At 34.7% G+C, this 16,753-nt stretch overlaps 2 protein-coding genes across 2 annotated transcripts; one reads left to right on the top strand and one right to left on the bottom strand.

Annotated features, from left to right (window-relative positions):
• Nucleotides 1-5,412: 5,412 nt before the first annotated feature.
• Nucleotides 5,413-7,891, top strand: LOC132276610 (RING-H2 finger protein ATL39-like). Its single transcript, XM_059778108.1, has 3 exons — nucleotides 5,413-6,068; nucleotides 6,660-6,757; nucleotides 7,189-7,891. Exons 1-3 carry the CDS (start codon nucleotides 5,910-5,912, stop codon nucleotides 7,535-7,537), a joined length of 606 nt encoding a protein of 201 aa, XP_059634091.1. The 5' UTR covers nucleotides 5,413-5,909; the 3' UTR covers nucleotides 7,538-7,891.
• A 628-nt stretch (nucleotides 7,892-8,519) lies between these two features.
• Nucleotides 8,520-15,074, bottom strand: LOC132276609 (ribosomal RNA small subunit methyltransferase, chloroplastic). The gene is made up of 10 exons (XM_059778107.1): nucleotides 14,785-15,074; nucleotides 14,492-14,641; nucleotides 14,031-14,087; nucleotides 13,083-13,181; nucleotides 12,368-12,463; nucleotides 11,401-11,485; nucleotides 10,947-10,999; nucleotides 9,574-9,657; nucleotides 9,065-9,175; nucleotides 8,520-8,964 (listed from the first exon to the last, which is right to left on the bottom strand). Exons 1-10 carry the CDS (start codon nucleotides 15,019-15,021, stop codon nucleotides 8,899-8,901), a joined length of 1,038 nt encoding a protein of 345 aa, XP_059634090.1. The 5' UTR covers nucleotides 15,022-15,074; the 3' UTR covers nucleotides 8,520-8,898.
• Between the last annotated feature and the right edge of the window lie 1,679 nt (nucleotides 15,075-16,753).

The raw sequence follows: 16,753 nt of genomic DNA, 5'->3' as shown, positions 1-16,753 counted from the left end.
ATCCCTGGCGAGAGGGCCTGGCCTCTTCTTGTCCTCTCCTTCCTTCCGTGCACTCATGGTGTCTTCAGCATTGATATGTTTTTGCGCTCTGACCAGCAACTTTATCATGCTAGTGGGAGGTTCTTTTGATAAGGAGAACAAGAATCTGGAGGTTTGGAGTCCTCCTATGAAAGCGGTCAAAGCTACCTTGTCGTCCGCCTCTTCTACCTGCAACATCTCTGCGTTGAATCGGGTGATGTATTCCCGAATCGACTCTTCCTTTTGTTGCTCCACGGTAAACAGGTAGGTAGCTGTGACACCCCCACATTTTTCACGCATAAGTTGATCAGGCTTATACACGAAAAACGATGGATATCAAAAACAATTGGCAATATACAAGCATGGAATACAAAATGATGATAATAAAAGAATTTAGACAGGAAAGAAACACTAAATAATAAAACATCCATCCATCCTTTATTGAATACAGTACTTCGATATACAACTTGAAAATCCTATGTCAAGGATCCCTAAATATTAACCTGAGAGTTCAACGTCGAAAGTAAATAAAACTGAAACTAAAGTAATACATAAAACTTTTACCCTGCACAGGATCGTAAGAGTAGATGAGTTCGGATGGTGGTCCCACACTGCTAAGCCTCAACCCTGGAATGGGTACTGACCGTATCCTGAAATATCAACAATGGTGGGTCAACCCCACGAGCAATTCCTCTCTACTATGACCCAAATCAGAGAATCAAATAAATTAATCATTATGAATCGGATGGGTACTATATTTGTATACATCCTAATGGAACTACCCAATGTATAATATGACCTCAACCAGAATAGACGGTGATCACTTAGACTCACACTAGGTGGTTAAGTGTCGTCTTTCCCTACCCGGGAAATCAGCTATTATACATGGTGCACGATACTGACAACACAGACTATAACGAACTACACAGTGATAACACCTCTCAATGTACTGATGAATATACTGAGCATATCAATTAGGCAACACATGCCAATAATATTACTAAATATACTGAGTACGTCAATTAGGCAACACATGCCAATAATATTAATAAATATACTGAGTACGTCAATTAGGCAACACATGCCAATAATATTAATAAATATACTGAGTATGTCAATTAGGCAACACATGCCAATAATATTAAACCACATACCCCGACAGCCACACATCTGTCTATCGCAACGAATGCATAAGGTATAAATGAGTCTAAACTTATTAGCCAGCTCACATGGTTCTATATGGCAACACATCCATATAATATAAATGCGACATAATTAAACAGTCCATTTATTTCCTGAAATGCACACAGCATAATAATCATGGTTTATATATCATTTAACAGTATAAACATCCCATAAGATATCATGGATAATTTATATGACTAAAACCATGGCATTATTTAACAGTAATGTTTGATACCATTTAATAAAATAATAACATTATGTATATTTAACAATGTCGTTAAATAAATCACATTCATATCCGTACTGTAAACGAGCCAATAAATGTCTAGAAAAGATTAATCGGCCATAAGAATAATTTATGGGTAATAAAATAATAATTTCGTGACCCGTTAAACCCGTAAATACCAACACAGGCCCTAAAAATCCAAGTTTAAGGTTCTGGAATTTACAAAAATGGCCCTAGGGGTATTCTGGTAATTTCCAGTAGCTGAAAGGGCCCTTCACGCACCCCCACGCGCCGCCCTAAGCTTCCCCACGCGCAGCCAACTCATTCCCACACGCGCACGCGCCTACACGCGCCATCACGCGCGTCTAGAACCTGCCACGTGCGTGCACGCGCTCCCACGGGCCCTCTAATGCGCGGCTCTTGATTCGGTGGTTGCATGGACTTTGTTGTGGGCGCGCTACACTGGATAATTCTATCTTAGTTCTTCTAATCCAAGGGTCCTGGTTCGCGCGCGCACCATCCTATGGTGTATTGGACTACACCGAATCAATCTGCTGATTAGTTACTCATCTAACGGCCGGATATCCATGCGCACAGTAACTATAGTGCGCCGTATCACACCGGATTACTCCGGTCATCTCCCCCATTGCCGGCGACCGGAAAACTCGCCGGAAGGTCGCCAGAAATTACAGAAAAATTCTGAAAATTGCCCAAAAATTCTAGAAAAATTTCTAAAGCCTTAAATAACAATTCTTAAGATTCAATTAATTACCTAGGCCAATAATAAATTATTTAACCCTTAAATATTTAATATCACATTATTTTAATAAATTGAATATTTAATTTATCATTGTCCTAGCATGGTTTCTAACCTAAAAAAATAGCCGAATAAATGTAATGAATAATTTATGAACTCAAAGGGGAAAAGTAGATAATAACTTGCTTTTTGGATTTAAAATAAATCCGCCGGTTGCGCGTAGTCGGGTAAATTTCTTCTACACCGGTCCAAGCTCCTTTCTTTCTCTCTCTTCCTTTCCACACTTTTACAATGGCTTACTGAAAGCTATAACTTTTTCTAACTCCCGTCCATTCCTTCTAAGGTAGGCTAACTAATTTATATATAATTTATATAATATAAATATTACAAATATCAAATTTCTATTTAATACCAAAACCTTCCCACCAACATTTCATTAATGGAAATGCCCCATTAGTCATGTTAATTGACCTTACCATTACATTCTACTCTAATGTCAATAAAAACATCATGACATTGGTTTAATAAGATTATTAATATTATTTCTATTATTATCCTTATAACTATTATTATTATTAATAAATTATTATTATTATTATTAAAAAAAATTATTATTATTATAATATTATTATTATTATTCTTATTATTACATAAGAATACAATACAATCACAATAATACTTTACAATACACATATATTACTTTAATTAGCTAATATGGATTAATATACAACATAACCAACAATTAACATTATAAAATAATAATACATGCACACACAAACAATATATATTTACTAATGTAGCATATAACATAAAAAGTGAATAAATCTACACATTAACTATACGGAATTAATTTAAAATAAACGCTTTTAAAAATACGGGGTATTACAGTAGCCGGCCTCCTATGCCTCTGACCTGCAATGAAGTGGCTCACAAACTGCTTACTCAATTCTTTGAAAGTGTTGATGGTTTCTGGCTTCAACCTGTTGAACCAAACTCTCGCTGATCCCTTAAGTGTAGTGGGAAAAGCTCGGCACATGATTTCATCTGGAACAGCGTGTAAATGCATAAGAGCTTGAAAAGTTTTTAGGTGATCGAGGGGATCTTTGGTCCCATCGAAGCTTTCGAACGAGGGCATCCTGAACTTGCTAGGTAGTGGACATTTCATAACGGCGGGGCTGAAAGACAAGTTGGTCCTTTGTACCAGGTCATCTACGGTGGCAGGACCTTTCCCTTTCATAGATTGTATTACATCTTCCATTTTCCCCTTGAGATCCTTGATCTGCAAGTCGAGATGGGTAACTTTCTTTGTCTTTTCCTTAAGACAGAAGGCTATGCTTTTAGGAGGTCGGGAACTCCGTAGGAGAGATGGGTGAACCACATCTCTATGTCGGGTTCCCACCTGGCTTTGTTCCACTTCAGTCTCATTTTGGGGGAATGATTATCCCTCTCTTCAAGATTCCCATTACCTCCGTTTGGACTTGAAAGATCTTGTCCTGAAAAGTTTTGTTGAACCGGTGGAACAAGGTGTTGCAAGAGCGTTGCATTTTGCTGAATCAACTGGTTCATACCCTGACTCAGAGTTTGAACCTGTAGTTCCAACGCTGCAAGCCGTGTCTGGTCGTTTGGGACGTCCAGGTTTTCACCTGACTCTACCTTTTGACCAGATCCCTGCAACGGTGTTCCTTCGGTAACCATATCGGACTGCAAACGTATATACCCAATGAGTAATTAATTGATTCAAGGGAATCGTCGTTCCCACAGACAGCGCCAACTGTTGAGGCTGAAATTCGCGCAGTCCGATACGATACCGTTTTCCTACAAGGAAGAGAGGAGAAGATCGATGAACCTTGACGGCACCGGTGTGGTGCCTGCCAAGAGCTCTCCGACGATCAAATTAGTCACGGAGGTCTAAAAAGAAGGCAGGGATTAATCATAGTTTTTACGTCGTATCTTCTTTAATGGCTTGATGCCCTATTTATGGCTGTCGATTGGAATCAAAATCGTTCCGTTGATGTCGATGGTTGACCTTATCTTCCGCTTGTGCGAAATCATAGGAGATTTATTACCAGATTTGTCAGGATATGATTTAATCATTTTGACCTCCTCCAGTTATAGAAGGATTATTCTTACCTGTTGAACCACGTCAGATTTGATCTCATTATCCTAGATAATGAAATCTAATCAAACTTATCGAGGGTAGGGTAGGTTTATATTTTTCCCTATCATATACATCAGATCAGTTTTGGGGAATCTTAATTTTGGTTTTGGGGGAAATTTTGGGTTGAAAATGAAATACAGAAAGAGAAGGTATATTAAAAACGTATAAGCAAAACAGAATGAGTATAAACAAATCGTATAAGGAAAACTACAGTTCTTCTCTCTTTTACCTGCCTTGCCACATCAGTCGCGGGGCCCACCACTGGACCGGTTCCAGTGAGAAGCGAATGGAGAAGATTTTCTTCCCACCTCTTTTTGAAATCTCTGAAGCATAAGACGCTTTTGTTCAAGCTCCGCGGCGTAAGGATCAAGCTGACCCTCACCCTGTTAGGCAAGCTTTTGATTTTGATCCCTAAAGATTAGACCTTCCAGGTCCAAAAATACCAGAAATAGAGAGATTAGGGCCACAGACTAATCTTCCCAAGAATAGAGATCGTGAGAGCCAGTCATACCATATGTAAGCGGTATAGCTCTGGCAACGGGCTTAGACGATGGATCGACTAATGGCTCGCCGGATATGACCAAGTTAATCCGGCGTTGAGAGACCCAGTTAGAGAAAAAGAAAAAAAAAAATTATAGAGAGAGAAAGATAAAGGAAGCAAAATTAAAATCAAAATTATTAAACTGTTTTTTACTTTCAAAATATTAAAAATAAAATTTTCTTATTAAACACTATTTTAGTTTCTATTTCATCTCAAAAAAAGTAAAAGTATGATTTTATTTTGAAAGAAAGTAAAAATAAGAATGTAAACGGTCCCTTAAACCTGAAAGTCGGTGAAGAATAAAAAATAACTCAAGCGCTAGATTCTGTTTCATCATTAGAAATCGAGGAATCATAAAGATCCTCACCTCTTTTTACCGTTGGGAAACAATTTAGCCGCCAAAAACCCAAACAACCCACGTAAAGTAGATGGGTCCCAGTTTACAATCGTGACCCATAAGAAACTCACAAGTGGAGCCCATTAAATGCAATTCCAAAACACCAAGAAAACGAAGAGTCTTTACTATTACTATTTTCTCTTCTTCTCATCCGCACTATCCATCCATTCATGGCCCTCCAAGTCTTGACTTTGAGTCCACCCAAAGGGATTAGGATTCCAAATGGCTAATGATTTTTTTTCTTGTGATTGGTCTTCCCAGTCGTGCATTCAGAATCTAACATTTTTGGTTTATCTTGATCTACCTCTTTTTTTTTTTATTTTTTATTTGTTAGACTTAGGTTTGTTGTTGGACTTTTTTCGGCTTTTTGTTGTTTTCTCTCTAACTGGTATTATTCATGATTGATTGATTTTCATTCCCACAATGAGTACTTCCAATATCTCTCACTCAATATTGATTTGGTCTCTGTTAGTTAGGGTTTTCTGATATTTTTTTATTTCATTCAATTGGGTTTTTGCTTTGGGATTTGATTTTATCAACTATTGATCCACACTTGCCTCTTTGTGTTTGATTTGGATCTGGGTTGGGTTAGTTTGATTTTGTTGTTTGGTGAAGTGAGAGATAGATATGTTTGGTTCAGGTATGAATTTGATTACTACAATTATTGGGTTTGGAATGAGTGCTACTTTCATTGTGTTTGTCTGCACCAGACTAATATGTGGTAGGCTTCGAGGAGCTGAGTCAAGGCAGATGTTTGAGATTGACTCAAGGATTGATCTTGAACAGGTATATCATCTGAATATCTGATCCTTTATACCGAGTTGTATGTGTTTGTAACTTTGTATGTACACACACACACATGTATATGTAAATAGCTGCTCTGCTTAATGTCCCAATTCACAGATATGTAATTTGTTGCATGGTGAGGTTTATTTGAATTGGCTCTGTTTGGTTAAAGTTTTTATGCTCCATTGGGTATAAGGGATGGAAATTGGGTGGAAGGGACTGTAGGAGGGTTAAAGAGGCATGTGTAGGGAGCCGAAGGAGTGATTTTCTCCTGTTGTTTGGTTGAATAGGAAGGAAATGGAGAAAGGAAAGGAGCAGAAAAGGATAATAGCTTTAAGGGAAACTGAGTAATTCCCCATGTCATTGATGACATTACCAATCTGACTAAAGTGGATTGGTCCCTCAACACTGTCACATGTGGATGTGGTTGTCCTATAAAGCTACAATGACATTATAGAAAATACAATGATTTCCAAAACTTTATGCAACTTTAATAATTCACTATCGAATTTAAAATTTATGAAAATTTCAAGTGTGGGTCTCTGATTTCTATTTTATTTTTATTTTTATTTTTTCGTTCTTTGCTGACAGCCAGTGCATAGGATTTCTGGTCTTGAACCAGCTGCGATTGCTGCAATCCCTACAATGAAGTTTAACCGTGAGGCATTCAGTTCTTTGGAAGATGCACAGTAGGTTTATCTACCTATCTTTGTTGCTTCTCATTGCAAATAGACTTTAATTCAACCTAATGCCCAATTTAATTACCGGGAAAAAAAGGTGTAATGTCATTTTTTCCATTGTCCTGAAGCTTCAATTAGTATTTGTATAGTTCCAATCTCATTATGTGGGCCAGACAGTGATCAAACTACAGTAGAGTTCAATTTGTTAGGTTCAGACAGTGATCAAACTAAAAGATGTCAGGTTATGTTAAAATGTTGAAGTTTAACTTAAGATTGATCCATGGACTAATTGATGTAGAACTATGCATATATTATGTACACTCCCCAAATGAAAATGATGTGTGCTTGTTAAATTTAGCTCAATGTTACATAAACTTTAAAATTAGAATTGAGACCTTTTAGATACGGCACATATGAGGTTTAGTCCTGATGATCTGCAGGTGTACAATATGTTTGGGACAGTACCAAGAGAAAGAAGTATTACGAATCATGCCTCAATGCGGCCACAATTTTCATCTATCTTGCATTGATGTATGGTTAAGGAAACAGTCTACCTGTCCAGTTTGCCGGCTCCCTTTACAGGAGACTTTCGAAACAAAATATGCCAGACCTGTAGCATTTGCTATGTCCCGGCATGTGGGAAATTATGAGTTTTCAATGAATCATTCTCGGCAATGGCTGATTCCTGGTGCTGAGCATTCTGAGGAGAATGGAAGTAACCAAGGGCACATTGAATCCACAACTAGAAACCCGGAATCTACTAGTTCTGGAGAAGCAGGAACAAGATAATGATTGAATCTACTAGTTCCAGAAGCCTTTGCTTCTTGATAGTAACTTTCTGGTGTAGAAGTAGTTATCAGCATGATCTATTGGATTGCTACAAGTGAAATGGGATTTAGGTCTTCAAGACTTCAACAGGGGTTGAAATTTGCATGATAGGATGTTTTTATACACCTTGTATGTAGATGGAACCAATTCAGATGATTTAAATTATTGTTTCAAAAATCATTAGAACTTCATATGGTTTGTAAAGGAGGCTTAGATTACGTTGGCATTTCATTTATAGCATGATTCTATCTTGTATAATATTTTGAATTTTTTGCAAATAAAACACAAATTATATCAAAACTGTTATTTAAATTATTCTGTATAGATTCAGAAGAACAGCATTTATCATTTATTATTCTGGCATGCGTTGCTTTTCACTATTGGAAATGATTCACAAAGTAATTATGCAATTTTGTAACTTTATAATGCTTTTTGGCTTCTCCAAAATTCCCATATTTGGTTCTATCCATATTATGAGTCATAAACATGTGATCTCAAGTCCTGACCTTTTTTATGGACCAAGCTGTATATTATTATTAAGTTGAAAAACAGTTGATGAGAATATTCATGTATTGATTAAAATCAATGTGCCTTATTTACATGAAACTCTTCACTGTTCCTGTACATTCAGAAGTTTCATTTCTAAAACTAAATCGGTGCAAATGGCACCGGTCCCTTGCAGATTCTGGAGACAAGTTCAGGAAAGAATGAGTATTATTGTAGACACGAAGGTTCTTCTCTCTTCCTTGTCAATGTGAGGCAGGACATCTCCAGCGAACCCATGTGTCCGTCCCGTGCATCAAAACAGCGTAGTTTTGATGCACATCATGTGCCCATCCTGTCACTCCATACTCGGTCGTTACCAACATTCAATATAGCCATGCAAAGGATGATTACAGAGGCCCTAAAATACGTGCATTATCACGTTAGTTTATTGGGCTGATTCAACAAAAAAATGATTTTAATTTGCAGGGACATCATTGTAGTACAATTCAGTGCTTCTGTGCTTGAATGGTAACACAATAACTTATGATACATAATTTGCAGGGTGCCCTTAGATCATATAATTAATCTACAGCGACATTCAGGAGAAAAAAAAAAAAAAAAAAAAATCTACAGGGAGAACATTGCTGGACGAGTACGTTGTTTCACATTGAATATCCAGCCGGAGCCTTGGATGCATTTTGGCTGCACACTTGTAACCACCAATTTTCTATGCACTTTCGGCCATGGAAAAGGACTTCACAGCCGTGTTTGTAAATTGTTGAGTTCCTTCTCTGATCAGAACTTGAGAGAACTTGCCGTTGGTGATTTCAAAAGCACTATGCTTTCACAATAAGATTATGCAATCTTACAAAATCATCTAATGTGAGCTCCTCTGGCCTTGACTGCATTAATAGTGATGTGAGGACAAAAGATTAGCAGAATCCAATATATATAGAAACTGAGTATCAATTAATCACATTTAGTTAGTTAACAAATACTTACTGTCACTGGAAGCCCTGCATTTGCAAGGCATTCTTCAATCTCAAGGGAGGTGCATATGTGCTGGAGTGATCTCCGCAACATCTTTCTTTTCCCATTGAATGCGGAATTCACCTAAATTTATTAAAAATATCATGTCACCAGAAACTCAGAAAGAGATGGATATTTAAACAAAAGAAAGGTTTTAATGCATGAATCAGATGCAAAGAAATTCCCAAAGGTAGGATGTCAAGGTTTATTGCAATTAGGACATAGAGTCTATCCAACAAATGTAAAAGCTACTACTATGTTATCGGCAAACATAAATTTCCAAAGAGAGAGAGAGACTACTAGAAATGAACAGCTTGATTTTTTTCTTCCCCAAATTAATATAAGAACCTCGGGAAACTTTTGTTCTCAGACAATGAAAAAATAACATAGTTCTTGCCAAATCTAGTATTATAATGAACAAAGTTTGTAAAGGATTTTTTATAATAGAAGCATAACAAGGCATAATGGAAACGAGTAAGAACCATTGAGAAGAAGCTTTTAGTGGAAGAAACTTGGGGATAGTCTGCAACTTGCTTTAGCCTGAATGCAACAACTGCTGCATCAACCTACAGAAGCATAAGAAACGATCAGGGTCAATCTTTATTCCTTCAGTGAAATCATAAAACGCATACATCCGTACATGATATGTATGTAAACATGAGCCACTGATATGGGTTCTGGACCCACACTGACACCGGACAATTTATTTTTGCTTTCCATTAAAGGTGGCGACAGACCTCTATAGTAACATTTTAACTTCAGGGAAACATGTGCAATAAAGAATATGCAGCAAGGAGTCATGCAGCAAAAAAAGTCACCAGTAACAAAGTGCTTTAGTCATGATATGTGGCAAATAATTTACAACTACACAAGGAGCCAAACATGTACCCAACATTATTATATATATTTTTATTTTTCTTTCTTGTTTTGATAATAAGAGCTTGCACAGAATAATGCGTATATATTAGTGAGTAGAAATTATTTATTACCATTGAGCTAGGGCCATACGAACAGCATCAAACAGACTATTATTTGCTCAATTTTTAATTTGTTGAAGAATGTCAATAAATTCACAGTTATTCATTACGTTTATACTGAGCTCGCAAAAGGTAAAGTGGTAAACATAGGTTCAAGCAAGTTGAGGCTGGTGTGTCACCGCACCAAGGATGACCAATGCAAACACTGGAAAGGGGGTAGTTGGTGAATATTTCCTGAAAAAAAAGAATTGGGTATCATGAAACCTCTTCGGGACTCCTTCTGGTTTAGATGTATTTATGCCTAATCCAACACAAAAACAAAATGAGATTGAAGTTATGGCGATGTAGGGTGATGCACAAAAAGTTTTCATAGCACAAGAAGATTGCTGTCTTGTTGTAAATTTAACTTTCAAATTGTCCATAATGAAGTGAAATTAAGAAGAAACAAGCGAGTTATACTTTATCTTCTTATGTCTCATATAGTTTAATAATTTATGTCTGAATACTGCACTTGCAATATTATAAGCTTCAGTACCTTATAAAATTGCAATTACATTTTCTTTATTTCATATACGAATTCTAGACCCCGGCAGAGTATAGTTCCATTTGTTCCTGGATTTTCTCACAGCAATTGGTATTGCTTTCAATGGACTACCCAAAGTTCATATTCGTGAAGTTGAACTCTAATTGGATGTTTCTATGCACATGAAACTGAAAAGTCTTGGCGGAGAATAGAATCAGGCTAAAACATCTGGTGAAAGAAGACAACCACAAATTATGACCATAACTAACTAGCAAATGCAACATACTCAATACACGGTATTACAACTTCACTAGGAATGAATCAGAATTGATGGGAAAAGAAATCAATCACTTACATTAGGTTGGGGGAAAAAGTTTGTCCTTGGGACATTAAATTTGTATTCAGGATCTGAAAAGAAAATTACAATCAGGAAGCCCAAATTATAAATAGTTCAAATAAGATTGTGCAAAAACTAATGTATCTTAACCTTTACATCCATTATAATTGGATAATTTAAAACAAAATTATATTATTTGATCTTCTTGGGGACCCTCAGACTACAACAAGAAGAACTGCAAGGCCAGGCTTGCCAATAGTGTAGCCTAACCCGATTCCAAAAGGAATTAATATATACATATATGTTGCATCTTGTGACTTATAAGTAGCTTTTATATGTATAATCTGATTCAATACGTATGACCAGATGCTGCACACTATTTTGTTTCATATTATTCATAAAATATTATTGACCTGTTGCCATTAATATTATTTCATTACTTCTTTACACAGATTAAAAATTGCAGACTCACCTGAATAAAAGTTGATGAAGATATTGATGGGTCGATACTCAGATGCTGGCAAAGATGATTCCATCAAGCGTAAAGCTGCTTCCTCCTGAAAATATTCAATCATCATAAAGATATTCAGTATGCCTGCCAAAGATTTGAATTTTGAGCAGATAATCCGAATATGGTAGCACTTAGCAGGTCCAATCTGTCAACACTAATGCTAGGACTCTCCAACATACACGTCCTTGATCATACGCAAATATACGAAAGTTGCACTCCTTTTTGAAAGCTAACCACATTATTGTTCTAAAGTAAAATACCTTGTTTCTTTTACTTGTTGATAATAAAGTCCCATTGTATGTTCTTTGGAAATTAAGACCACTATAAATTTTGTATTCTTTTCCTCAAAATTTTGCATAAGTTGTTCAGAATATCTTCCAGGATAAATATCCTCTTCACATTTCTTGATAAGAAAGTCCCATTGTATGTTTCTTTTGTAAATTAAAACCGCTAAGTCCCATATGTGGTTTCCATTTAACAATTATTGAAAATAATCATTCTTCCCATTACCCTTAATTTCAACGCCCTTCACTAAAACTCAATCACTGTCACCTTTGGCCCTTCTCTACACTTTAAAAAATTAAAGTCTCTGCATTTCTCTTCCATCACAACAGAAAAATGGTATATATCCAAATCCCCTACTGATACCTGATTTTTACATGCTACAACTGTCCTGTTGTAAGTAACTTTATTTTTCTCTTTGATCAGTACTGATCCTTGTATGGAAAACATAAATGACAGTAAAAAGAAGAATAATCATTAGAAAATTGGATGTAAGTTCAAAAGAATGAATTTAAGGAAAAAAAGAAAAAATATAACTGATCAAAGAGCATAAACTAATGAATAGCCAGAACTTTGAACCATATTACTTGTCAAAGGGAAATTATTTAATATAAAGCACTTATATCAGAGAGGAAGTGATGTGAACCTGGAGTAACAGAACAACTTCTGAGATAATGTCACCCATTGGAAGAAGTTGCTTTATTACTTCTGTACTTATATTGAACGGTAGGTTGGAAACTACCTGCAAACAAGTAACTCAAGTGGACTATTTCAGAATAACCATGAGGAAAAGAATACACTTTTTTCTCTTGAAAGACAGATTTTATATGAACTCGTCATCATGATTGGATACAAAGCAGCCAAGAAAGGCACTCTGAAATAGTCTTGATTAAATAATTGGAATAATATTTTTGATTAATAAAGAGGCAAGCATGATTCTGCATCACATGGCATGATCCTCCAAAGTATAGATGACTAATCCTCACAGCACTTAATTCAAATGACTAAGAACTGAAAAGCCATTTTAGAAAACCGTACTAATTACAAACCCGTATAATTACAAACAAAGAATATATTTAGCTTTTTAGGGGGACAAAAAAAGAGTTTGGTCTAAATATATTCTATCATACTTCCAATATAGATCAGTTATAAAAACTATGGAGGAAAAGAACACGTCGATGCATATATAAATCTATTATTTATACCATGACTATATTAGACCCTCAGGTCGAGTGACCTTGGTACACAGTCTTGAAATAGATCTTTTCTTCACACACAATAAATATTCAGTCACTTCAAAGAGACAGTCACATTCAAGGCACCATTGTAAGAGGTAGCAAACAGATAGCTAGAGATCTCACTTTTGCACATTGTGATTTTGCATCCGGTGACTTTTTCCTTTCCAATAACGAGAACAAATGGGAGTGAATGTGACATTTCGTAAAATCCTCTTGCAAAATCTAAAGCATTCAATTAAAGATGTCAGAACATTATTGATTATTTATAGCGTATTTGACAACAAAAACTACATGAGCAGCACAATTTGTGCATATTATGCAATTTCAAAATACTTCAAGTATTAGAATTTGGAACCAATTAGTAGAAGTCAATGAATGAATATATAAGTCAAAAGAATAAAGATAAGTAACAAAATCTTCGAGGCGTAACTAATAAGTTTACTATGAAAATTCTCCAACTATAAAAGTTAAGGTACCCCAAGCCATTTCTTTAACGGAGTTAAGATTTTTTAACTATTTGATGAAATGCTCAACTTCAAATCATTTTCAAAGTTGTGCAAGTGTATATGGACAGTCATGGCATTATAAATCTCAATTTTATGTACCAATTTTAACTCAGTCAATAAACCACTATGGGACTGCTTCATCGGTAAGGTGGTACAAACTAAAACATAGTGTTACATTATAGCAAGCATACAGCTTATACTAATATCAGGAAACACCGAAAGAGAAGTGTGTAAAACTATAACAATTGATGCAGCGATGATTAAGTTTTAGGCAGCATTGTATTGTAATTTTCTTGCCTCCAAGAGCTCATGTAGCACCATAATATCCTTTCATTTTTGTTATTTTGGTTTTTTCTATCTTTCTTGTATTTTTCAAAAATAAAATATATTCTAGACGCAAAAGATTAATCCTAACATTCTAACCAAATTATGACTTGAAAAGTTACCTGCTTCCATTGTTCAAGGAAAACTTCAGGTGGGTATTTCAGTATAAAGATATCAGTCATAAGTTCATAACATACAAATAAAATTTGAAAATTAACTTACTATGAAAAACATAGATTACCTTTACCCTGTCTATACCAGCAAATCGTTCTCTTGTAAGTGTGACCATATATGGATCCTACAACTTGTACAAAATGCAAAATGTAAGACAAAAGAAAATTCAACTAAAAGAATAATTCTAAAAAAAATAGAATTTGAAATATGACAAGAATTCTCTCCCATGCTTAGTTTGAGACCCTGTATTTGGACACTAAAATAAAAACTTTAGGATTCATTGTGAATTCTGAAATGACACCACTTAAGAGAAAAAAATTTGAACTAATTCACAAAAACAATGGTAGAGACTAGAGACCCATGCTATGGCTAAAATATGAAAGAATGGGTACAAATTGCTTCAAATGGGAGCATAATTAAGACAAGAAGAACACGTATAGAAAGAGAATTCTACTGAAAACCTGAATTCTTACGCGAACATTTGGAAAAAGCGTAACTGTACTTGCATTATAAGAATTATAGGCTGACCTTTTCGATGGCAAGCACAGTTGCACCGGCATTAACGAGAACATTGGTTAGAGAACCAGTTCCTGGTCCTATTTCTAGGACCACATCTCCGTCCTCCACATTGGCCGCAGCCACAAGCTGCTCATTGATTGAAGAATTCAACATGTAATGCTGCAAATACCACAACAATCACAGGGCGCCTAGTCAATGTTCGACAAAAAGCACCAATGAATGAGACGAAACATATATATATATATATATATATATATATATATATATGACGTGGGTGTGTGTTCGTGTAATAGAAAGAGAACCTGGCCGAGGGATTTTCGAGGCGTACGGCCTTTGGAGTTGAGTGCTTTGAGGGTGGCATGGTAGTCGTCGTCTTGCTTATTGGTTTTAGTTTTAGTGTTAGCTCTCACTACTATACTCAGGGTGGTTGTTCTTGTGCTGATGACGCTGCTACTGTGCGCCTGGGGTGAAGCTCGTGGCTTGTTTCTCGGAGGAGCAAGAGATGGGCTTGACGAGAGAGATTGTAGGAGAGAAGGCATCTTTTCTATGTTGGGGTGAGTGAACACATAGTGCACTGAAGACCGTATTACATAATTGCACATTTGTTTGTGTCTATCAAATTTAATAATAATATATATATTTTTAAATAATAATAATAATAATAATTGCAGTTAGTAATAGGACATGAATAATGGCCTTAACAAAATAATAATATAATTTGAAGCTTAAAACTAATAAATCTGTCTAGTTTTCGAAAATTTTGTATTATTTTTCTTTAACTCATGAACCATGATTTGTTTTAAAATTGCATTAAAATCTCCTTTTAAAATAATAATAATAATAAAATGTAAAATTATCCCATATAATTTGAAGCTTAAAACTAATAAATCTATCTTGTGCATGTGATTTTTTTCATTCTAATTATTATTTTTTTATTAGTAAAAAATACTCACACAACTCACACATTCAATTTGTTAATTTGAAAACCGAATTTTCATTATGCAATTTAAAAGATAGAGGAAATACCATTGTTTTACAAGATTCTTGATATTCTAATCATATTCCCGCGACGAACAAGCAGCAAAATAATAATAATAACAATAATAATATAAGGCAATTTTAGTTGCAGTATATCAAACACTTGTCCAACAGTGTTACCCGGCCGTGCCAATAGAATGTTTTGTTTTTTATTATTTTTTTCTTTTCGCTTTTTAAAATTTTCGTGTGGTTATAAATTTCTCTTAATTTCATTTAAACAATAAAAACTATTGAATTATTATAATAGAATAAAATTGGACTCATCACCTAGTTGAGAAAGGAAGAACAATCATAGGTCCGCTTGAGTTGCATGTATATGTTTATAAATGGACATTTGTGTCTGTCAAAATTCTCTAAAAAAATTACCACCAGATAACAGGTGATACTTAAATTTTTTTAAAAAATAATAATAAATAATAATAATAATAATAATAATAATAATAAAAACAATAACAATAATAAGTTTTACTTTAAGCTAGTTGCTCCCCATATACGATAAATGCAAGACATGCAGTCGTTCTTTTTTTCACACTTGCACCAACGGTAAACTTCTTGTATGGAAGGTAATTAGGACAGGACTAATGCCGTGCAAAACTAAAGTATATCGTTTTCAAAATAATAATAATAATGTATTATTTTTTCTATTAACACATGATTTGTTTTGAAATTGCACTAGAATCTCTTTTTTTTTTTTTGACAAAAAAAAATTTAATAAAAAAAACTCAAGGTGTTTTGTTCATGCGATGTCAAAATAGGAAAATATATATATATATATATATATATATATATATATATATAAATTTTAATACTTTTAGTTTAATCTTCGCATGTCTTTGCATGTCTTTCTTTGAAATATGTGAATATAAATTTTTATTGATTTGATTTAAACAGTAAATCATAAAAAATTTAATAAAAAAAAAATTCCCATATAACAGATTTTAGGCAAAAGATTATTTATTAAGTAAAGTATTTATTTTATTATTTTAAAGTAAAATAAATCTGATTTCACACCCACAAGAATACATCTTATTACCCAAGAACACTATATATCTTGGTGGGAACAAATCACATCCCATTTATATAGGCATATTACCTTTTTAATAGGAAATTCTAAAACCCTCACCATCTTTACCCAACATGACAAAAAAAAAAAAAAAAAATTACAAAACTCCATAAAATAATCTAGTAATCCTATTCTAAGTCCTATGTAATTCCATTACATTAAAAAATACT

This window comes from Cornus florida, unplaced genomic scaffold (genome assembly GCF_030987335.1).
Source record: "Cornus florida cultivar Cherokee Brave unplaced genomic scaffold, ASM3098733v1 CherokeeBrave_3.0.0_Hap2_Chr10, whole genome shotgun sequence".
NCBI classification, from domain to species: Eukaryota; Viridiplantae; Streptophyta; class Magnoliopsida; order Cornales; family Cornaceae; genus Cornus; species Cornus florida.
The sequence above is the reverse complement of the archived record's forward strand: the minus strand, read 5'-3'. Positions and strand labels throughout refer to the sequence as shown.

Excerpts from the sequence above, each read along its gene's own strand:
- LOC132276610 (XM_059778108.1), top strand. The coding sequence starts at position 5,910 with ATGTTTGGTTCAGGTATGAATTTGATTACTACAATTATTGGGTTTGGA. Across the intron at positions 6,069-6,659 it reads CAAGGATTGATCTTGAACAG|CCAGTGCATAGGATTTCTGG; the intron begins GTATATCATCTG and ends CTTTGCTGACAG. Across the intron at positions 6,758-7,188 it reads AGTTCTTTGGAAGATGCACA|GTGTACAATATGTTTGGGAC; the intron begins GTAGGTTTATCT and ends GATGATCTGCAG.
- LOC132276609 (XM_059778107.1), bottom strand. The coding sequence starts at position 15,021 with ATGCCTTCTCTCCTACAATCTCTCTCGTCAAGCCCATCTCTTGCTCCT. Across the intron at positions 11,486-12,367 it reads AAGTTGTTCTGTTACTCCAG|GAGGAAGCAGCTTTACGCTT; the intron begins GTTCACATCACT and ends GAATATTTTCAG. Across the intron at positions 8,965-9,064 it reads ATGCAGGGCTTCCAGTGACA|TCAAGGCCAGAGGAGCTCAC; the intron begins GTAAGTATTTGT and ends CTATTAATGCAG.